The 8,801-nt window shown below is 39.5% G+C and overlaps 1 protein-coding gene and 1 pseudogene across 2 annotated transcripts; one reads left to right on the top strand and one right to left on the bottom strand.

Moving 5' to 3' along the window:
- Positions 1-239: 239 nt before the first annotated feature.
- On the top strand, positions 240-1,972 carry LOC125594659 (annotated as a pseudogene).
- Positions 1,973-2,051: 79 nt separating this feature from the next.
- Positions 2,052-4,236, bottom strand: LOC125594658 (iron-sulfur protein NUBPL-like). 2 transcript variants are annotated; one of them, XM_048770769.1, is made up of 9 exons: positions 3,887-4,236; positions 3,627-3,803; positions 3,421-3,529; positions 3,218-3,340; positions 3,049-3,146; positions 2,839-2,965; positions 2,660-2,745; positions 2,454-2,579; positions 2,052-2,378 (listed from the first exon to the last, which is right to left on the bottom strand). In XM_048770769.1, exons 2-9 carry the CDS (start codon positions 3,696-3,698, stop codon positions 2,217-2,219), a joined length of 903 nt encoding a protein of 300 aa, XP_048626726.1. In that variant the 5' UTR covers positions 3,699-3,803; positions 3,887-4,236; the 3' UTR covers positions 2,052-2,216. The 2 variants fall into 2 exon arrangements, with proteins under 2 accessions (XP_048626726.1, XP_048626725.1); XM_048770768.1 differs by having other exon boundaries at positions 3,627-4,235.
- Between the last annotated feature and the right edge of the window lie 4,565 nt (positions 4,237-8,801).

The raw sequence follows: 8,801 nt of genomic DNA, 5'->3' as shown, positions 1-8,801 counted from the left end.
AATATTAAACATTTGATAAATAGTAAATTTAAATAATAATTTGTCATACTATGATTGTGGTTTAAATCCTATATGGACGTAATCGATGGTTTATAAAGCCTCAACTTTTATTTAGTATAGATTACAAAGATTTAAATTGTATGTACATGATACTTGACAAACCTTATCAACCACTCATTAAGACACATGTGACTTCAACATTCAAATAAAAACATAGAAAAAGGAAAATTACTTAAAATCACCTTCTCTCCGATGTCGGTCTCTCGTTAATCATAAACACTTTTCAACGAGAATCTTCTGATTTTGTAAACCCTAATTCTCTCCGCCGATTCAATCTCGCCACATTTGTCCCGTGAAGAATGGTAAGTCACTCTCCTCCCTTTTTTCGTTGCCTGATCCGATTCTGGTCATTTTCACGGCTTAGATCCGAATCTGGATGACTTTGACACACGAGACGATTCAAAAAACAAAAAACTCGAACATATGTTTCTTTGTGGAGCATTGTCTATACAAACAATTACATATTTGAATATTCTTCTAATCGTTTACAGGTGGAGAATTCAGTAAAACCATCCTCAAAAGCCACATTGGCATCTTCTAGACCAATGGCTAGAAACCTAAGAGGTGTTGGTGATCTTGCAGAGGACTTATCTCGTATTAATGATGCTGAGGTAAATAAAAATAAATAGTAGATACCTTATAAGTTTAATCGTTACATTCTCTCAACCTTTTTTTAAGCAGGGTGTATAGTTTGTTTTATGTGGAAGTTTTATCTGAATTTGAATCATATCTATTGGTTTTCTTAGTCTCTGTAAACAAACACAACAATTGGTTCCTGGAATGTGGCAAACCACGCCTATTTTTACACATGTATGTCCCATCACGCGTTGGTTCCGACCATATTAACGTAGTCAAAACTGATTCTCTTGTGTTTTGTCTTCTGCTTTGTGCTGTGTCTATTGTTCGGTTTTATGTATGATAAAACCTAGTTTTATGTACTTGTTGTTCTGATTTTTTATGGTGTTTATTGCTGCTCATCAGGTTGCTGGTTATCTAAATACTACAAAAGAATCTCTCCTGATGAAGATAGCATGGGAGATGATGAACCCTGAGTACAAAAAAGTATTTTCCATCATCCTGTCTTCCATCTTCTTGATTTCTGCTAACTGTTAAGTTGACGTTCTTGTTAATGATACTTACATTTTCTATCGATTATCAGGGAACGCAGAGGAAACCTACTACTACAGTGAAAAAGAAAGATCCTATTAGTAAGACTGCTGCTCCTAGTAAGAAAACTTCTGCAACCACAACCCAAAACAATGCAGAAAGTGAAAAGAAAAAGGTCAGTGGTACTATTCCTCCAGCTCGTTTCCTGTTATACATATATATGTAGTTAAAGATATCTTTGGATCTTCCTTATTTTTCATCTGCAGTTTTTATTGTCTTCTTGTGTACAGAGACTTAGTGCATATATCAATTTGGATGTCTTGGATAAGCTATTTGATGATGTAAGTTTACCCCTGTCTCTCTAGCGTTATCTGTCACATTATTTAGCCTCTTGTTTCTTTGTGTAGTCTCTTATGTGCATTCACATCTGTGTAGGAGAACTCTCCAAAGAGGACTAAGTTGGAGAAACTAGTTGGTGTTGGTGACCAAGTGAAAAATTCACAGCAAAGAAGTGAAGAAGAATGTCTTTTGGAACCTGAGGTTTTGAAGAAGAAGATAAACCGGTCTGGAACGAGGATTACAGTACTGAAGAAGCTAATGGAGGAGAGGACGAATTCTATGGTGGTGCTGATCTTGAATATGAAGATCAAGATGAAGCATAATATAATGAAGATATTATTTGGTGATCTCATCATACATTGTGAATTGATCTCAACAACATTGATTATTATTACTTTTTTGACAAAATCTCTAAAATTACATTCATCATCTTTTCCTATCTAATAAATGAAAAGCCTTCCACACTGTTTAAAAGAGTGCGTTTCTATTTTGTTGTCCTCTGCAGATAGATTCTTCTCTTAGGATTTGCAAAAATTATCTATTTTGTTGTCCTCTGCAGATAGATTCTTCTCTTAGGATTTTGCAAAAATTATCTATATTTTGGTACTGTAATCTGAGAAGGTGAAGTAGCAAAAGACAAAACATGGTTTTACAATGCCTCTTATTCTCATGGCTTGGCTTGGTCTATGGTGAGTGTGGAACGTTAAGTTTCATCTGAATCTCATTCTCAGGATTATCACGTAGCTCTTGAGCCCATTCACCACGTTTTGAGCTAGATCTTCATAAGCTTTTGATACTACAGAACCAGGTGAAGAAACAACCACAGGAACACCTTCATCAGACCCTTCTCTAATCTTCATTTCCAGTGGAATCTACACAAACTATATCTAGTAAGGCCACTAAGTGAATCTACAACACTATAACGCCAATGTTTTAGATTCATTTACCTCACCAATGAGTTTCAAGCCCTTCTTCGCAGCCATCTGGCGGGCTCCTTCTTTCCCAAAAATGAAAGAAGCCTCGTTACAGTGGGGACAAATGAAGCAACTCATGTTCTCCACAAGTCCCAAGATCTAAGTACAAAAGTGCAGAAACGTTAAGAAGAAGCGAAGACAAAACTAGTAGTAAGGGACAATATAGATGGCTACCGTACAGGTACTCTAACTTTGTCGAACATGGAAATTCCTCGATTAGCATCAGCAAGTGCTACATCTTGTGGAGTGGACACAATCACGGCACCTGTAAACATAAACACACTCTGAGTAAACTAAACTACACACACGACTTGTCTAATCTAAAAACAACTCAGATATGTATTATATACACACACACCTGAGAGTTTAAGGTTTTGAGATATGGTAATCTGAGCATCACCGGTTCCAGGTGGCATATCTACAACAAGAACATCAAGATCTCCCCAATCAACTCCTCTCGTCATCTTAGCAAGAGCACTCATTACCTATAACAGTAACCACAAGCTTTGATTACTGAGCGAAAAGTCTTTTAAGGCTTCATGAGTGATCTTAAAAAAGAAACACAGACCATAGGAGCTCTCCACACAATAGGTGCATCTTTCTCTACAAGGAGTCCCATTGACATGCATTTAACTCCATAGTTCTCTACCGGAATCATCTTCATATCTTCAAAAAAAAAAAAAACAGAGATTACAAACTGATGTGAAATGCTAGATGTACCTCTTTTAATATCTTACCTTGGTTAACTTGAGGCTTTTGATTGATACTCATCATGATTGGAACAGATGGTCCATACACATCAGCATCAAGCAACCCAATCTTGAGTTTAAATTTGTTGGCTAACGCAACAGCTAAGTTAACTACATTTATTAACCGTAAAGTTACAGTTCAAATCTCTCACACAAAATATTTTGAAGGAAGATTCTGTGATGGATGTTACCAGCAGTGGAAGACTTTCCAACTCCGCCTTTACCAGACGCAACGGCGATTATATCTTTGACTCCGTCTAACCGGAGCTCCGTCTTCCTCCCGCCGGCGCTTGCAGAGCTCTGCCAAAAACACGAAAAGGTGAGACTTTTGGCAATCTGCAATCCCCAAACACCTCAAAATCTCTAGATAACCACGAGAGTAAGGAGAAATGTATACGAATTTGTACGCGGAGACTGCGTGGGTTTCACGGCGGCGAAGAGACCGAAGAAGAAGTGTGACGGAGGCCATGAGAGAGAGAGAGAGAGTTTGTGTCGTGATGAGAGCAATTTATGCTGAATTTTCCTAAAATCTCAGCTTTCCCAGGTTTTGACGGCGAAAGGCGACGGCGTGGATCTGTTAGAGCGATTAGAAAGACGGAGGTGGTTTTTTTTTGCGTGAAATACATGAATCGACAAGGGTAAAATAGTAAATTTCACAAGCTTCGCAGAGTCTGGTCTGTAACTCGACCAGTTCCTGTCCTGACAACTCCAAAGAGTGGATGATATCTCGTTCAGTTCAACAACTTTTGAGTCCCCTTGTTGCCATCTAAATCGTGCTTTAACCTGAAGATACGTAGATAAATAGGAAATGGAGACTAGTACACACAGAGACTCTGAAGCTTTTATTTGAACTGCCAATTCCATATATTATGGGTTGAATTATGATGATTCTCAACCCTTCTTGAAGTTTATGCATCATCTCCGACACTACTTCTTGTTTGTCTTTGTTAGTTTCTTTATCTTATTGGGGTTCTTTAGATGCACATACATACCAATGCTAAGTTGAACTTGAACACCCGACTGTAACTTTTTCTCATCTCTCACACTCACACCAACTAATGACATGTTCTGATGCCTTCTTGTCTAAAGCTAGTTTGATTTCCAACGTTTAACCATCCAAGGCCATCCGCAAATCTTTACTTTCTTGGTTAAATATTCATGTAATCTACAGTTACAAAAAGTGGAAACTACAAAGCTTACATGAATAAGTCAACTAGACATAGTTGAACATAAATTAATCCTAAAATTAATTAATTATTTCTGTTTTGCCAGCCAAAACATATGAATCAATCATACAATATAATCCCAATAAAAAAATACAACAGTACAAAACTCAACAAACTTTTAAAGTATGACTTGACTTGACTTGTTATTATATGACACACTTGAGTATTTTTTTCACAAATTTAGAATACATCATTTCAGGATTTAATTTAACTCCTGCATACCGCAAATAATGGTTTAAAAATAGTTATATCAAATTCATACAATAGACTTAACCCCTAAAGTTTTTTTATAGTCGACCAAACGAACAAATGTACAAGCTTCAAAAATTCTAAGACTCCATGATTAAAATGCTAATGATTAAGTCATAACAATGAAACCAAATTCATCGGTAAATTCAGATCAGTATGTTAATTTTCATGTGAGCATCTGACTTTTCATACACAAATTCCCTATATACTCTGTACTATCCTTACTAATAAAGACACTTGCCCGTCAATACTATTTTCTGTTTCTTGCATAACCTTAAAAAGTCAATACCTTCCACTTTGTAGCAATATCAACAACATTCCCTTATAAATACATAGAACTCTCTTCCTTTGTTTCTGCACTACCCTGTTCTTCATCTAGTACTCTTTTGCTTACCTATTTCAATTAAATTCCTGTAAGCGATGGTCGTTGTGTATTTCTCGCTACCATTGTTCATATTCATGGTGTTTCTAGCCATTAGTGGTTGTGCAGGATGCTTCTACATGGGTCGACATCAAGGGATAACTAAAGTCGGTGGACCCGCAATGCCAACCGTTTATCCGACGACACCACAACCCAATCAAGGTTACAATGCTGGAGCTCAACCTTGCACTCCCAACTATGCTGTCTAGTCACTAATTGTGTACCGTGTGCGATTAAGGAATTATCATATACCGAAACTATCTTTATTTCTTGTCTTTTAGTTGTGCTATTGTTTACTTTTATTTGGATCATTAAAGTTTAGTTTCATATTTGTCAACCTCTGTTTTTTTTTTTTTTTAACACTGAATATATCATAATATTGAGGTCCAAAAAGACAAGTTTGGGAGCACCCCTGAGTTATAACACGAAGAAATAGAGAAGACAGAGGTACTAAAAAAAAGAAGACGACATAAGAAGAAAAAGGGAGGAGGTACCAGTAGGTACTTATAAGAGCTTAATGCTCAATACTATCAGAAAAGGTTATGAAGGACTTGAGGCAGAAGCCAGTAACCTTAGATCCCTTTATCTTTACCGCACCAGAAGACATGTGTTTGACGCATCCTCTTGTAACATCTGATGGAGCCAACGGGGACCTCCTGAGGCGACATACGATTGTGTACGTATACCGACCACGACGCTCTCTGCTATAGACTTAGCAACTCTGTTTTTAAGGTCGGAAACATGAGAGATCGTCCATTTTTCAAAGCGATGTAGAAGCTCCAGTATCTTCAGAATCAGAGGTGAGAGCTCAGGAAACCTGAGAGGATTAAACAAAGCTTGGCGTACTTCAACAGATGAGGCTTCAAACAGTATTTACTTGTAACGCAAGTCACCTATTGCTTGAACAGCCCATAGTAAAGATTTCAAATCTGACTCCATTTTGGAGGAGGAGCCGGTAAGGGCTTCACGACTATGCTGTAGGGGTTGGCCGTGATCATCTCTTAAGATCCAACTGGATCCATTCACCGGACCAGCGTCAACCCAAGCCATTCCCACATTGCACTTGACCATCTCGGAAGGAGGTTTTTCCCATGCATCTACAGAAGAGTTTGTAGATTCCAGTGCCATGTGTGTAGCTTGGTCTGGTTGTTGAGCCTGAGTCCAAATCTCTGCCTCTTCTAAAGCTTTAGCTAAGATAGAATGTGGCGTAAACCTGCTTTTTTCAAACACTAGGGAATTTCTCCCTTTCCAGAGATGCCACAGGATCCAGGGAAAGGCTTTTAGGTTAACTTGATCATTCCGCTGTTTCTTAGTTCCTGCTACCAAGTAATGAAGGTTCAGAAAAACAGAAGATTGGGAGAAACCTGCTGGCGGGGAATGAATTCCTGCCAAACGCCAAGCTTCTACTGCAGTGGGACAAGTAAACAGGACATGGCATATCGTCCGATGCTTGACCACATGCAAGGCAGGTTGTATTATTGTGTAAGCCTCTTGACTGAAGTCGTTCAGCTACAGCCAACGCACTTGATAATGCTATCCACAAAAAAGTGTCTGATCTTAGGAGTTGTCTTGAGTTTCCAAATGCTCTTCCATAACTGTTTTTCCACTGGTGGGAGGGGACGATACGCTGGTGACTTCGTCTCATGGAGAGTAGACAACATTCTATAGGCACTCTGAGTTGTATAACAGCCGGTCTTAGTGAAACCCCATATATCCGAATCATGGCCGGTTTGAGACGGCTTGATCTTCAGGATTTGTAAGGCGTCTTCCTCAGTGAAAGTATCGAACAGTTTTTGAGCATTCCAAACCCTTGAGTTTGGGAACCAGAGGTCGCTAACTTTGAGTGTGAGGTCAACAACACTGTCCTGTTTATACATAGGGGGCCGAGCTTCCTTCTCCAACAACCAATTCGATGTCCAGACATTAGTCTGATCACCATTGCCAACAACCCGGAGCAGTCCTGAGTTCAAGGCCTCTCTTCCATGAAGGATACTACGCCAAATGAAAGAAGGCCGTGAGCCTAGACTAGCTTCAAGGAAAGACGAATTTTTAAAGTAACGACTCTTCAAAATTCTAGCCATTAGGGAGTTAGGTTGCGAAAACACTCGCCATGCTTGTTTTCCAAGAAGCGCTTGGTTAAAACGACCGATATCATGAAAGCCAAGACCCCCATCTTCTTTACTTTTGCAGAGAGTGTCCCACGCTACCCAAGTCATTTTCCTCCTAGAACCTCCATTGCTCCACCAGAAATCTCTCATTGCAGATGTGAGTTTAGCACAGAGATCCTTAGGGAGCTGATACACTGACATTGCATAGACTGGTAAGGCTAGCCCAATAGATTTTAATAAAATTTCTTTTCCTCCCTGAGAAAGAGTTCGCGCAAACCAGCCTTGCAGTCGAAGTTGAAGTTTTTCACGGATGTAGTTCAAAATGAGTTTCTTCGATCCTTTGAACACTTCAGGGAGGCCAAGATAGGTCCCTTCTCCTCCTTCCTTGTCGATCCGAAGAATAAGTTTGATGTCAGCTTTCATTCCTTCATCTACTCTGTCACCAAAGATTATCGATGACTTGGAAAGGTTGATCTGTTGTCCTGAAGCATCTCCATATAGCTTCAACCACCGCATAATCTCAATGCTCTCCATCAGATCCGCTTTGCACATCAATAAGCTATCATCAGCAAATAAAAGGTGATGTACTGCCGGTCCATGTTTATCAAGTTTGATGCCGTGCAGACGCCCTTTTTCTTCAGCTTTATTTAAAACACTAACAAGTGCTTCCGCAGCCATAATGAAGATGAATGGCGACATAGGGTCACCCTGTCGTATCCCCCTCTCTGGTCTGAAAAAACAATGTGTCCTTCCATTCAGTAGGATTGTATAAGACACTGTAGAAATACATGTCATCACCCAACAAACCCATTTACGGTCGAATCCCATTTTTTCCATCAGGGTTTCCAAGAAATTCCACTCCACACGATCGTACGCTTTCGACATGTCTGTCTTGACAGCCATGAACTGCTCACTAATAGTTTTCTTGGTACGCAAGCCATGGATCGTCTCGTGAGCCACCACGATGTTATCCGAGATCAAGCGGCCAGCAACAAAAGCTCCCTGTGTATCTGATATGATGTAGTCCATGATTGGTTTCAGTCTTGAAGATAAGAGTTTAGAAACAATTTTGTATTGGACAGAGCAGAGACTTATGGGTCTCATATCCTTCATTGACTCAGGTTTGGTGATCTTAGGGAGGAGACATAATTGCGTATGGTTCCAACCAGCCGGCAGTGTCGACGTCTGGAAGAAGCTGCGAACCTCCTCTATGACCTTAGGACCCACAATATGCCAGTACGTCTTATAAAAGACACCAGTAATACCATCCTCGCCGGGAGCGCTACTTCCTTTGACTGCGAAGGCAGCTGCTTTGATCTCATCATCCGAAATCTCTTTTATCAGAGATTCATTCATAGCAGGAGTTACACGACTTTGGAAACCTTCGAGGAGACTTTCTAGGTCCACTGGATTGGAGCTCATAAATAAATCTCTGAAATATTCAACCGCCAAGTGTCCTTTTGCACCTTCTGAGAAGTGCTGTACTCCCATCTCATCTTTCAGCATAAGGATATTGTTCCTGATCTTCTTGCCTTTGACAATATTATGAAAATAAGAGGTATTTTGAT

The sequence above is a fragment of the Brassica napus genome (assembly GCF_020379485.1).
Source record: "Brassica napus cultivar Da-Ae chromosome C3 unlocalized genomic scaffold, Da-Ae chrC03_Random_2, whole genome shotgun sequence".
NCBI classification, from domain to species: Eukaryota; Viridiplantae; Streptophyta; class Magnoliopsida; order Brassicales; family Brassicaceae; genus Brassica; species Brassica napus.
This window is presented reverse-complemented; position numbering and strand designations above follow the sequence as displayed.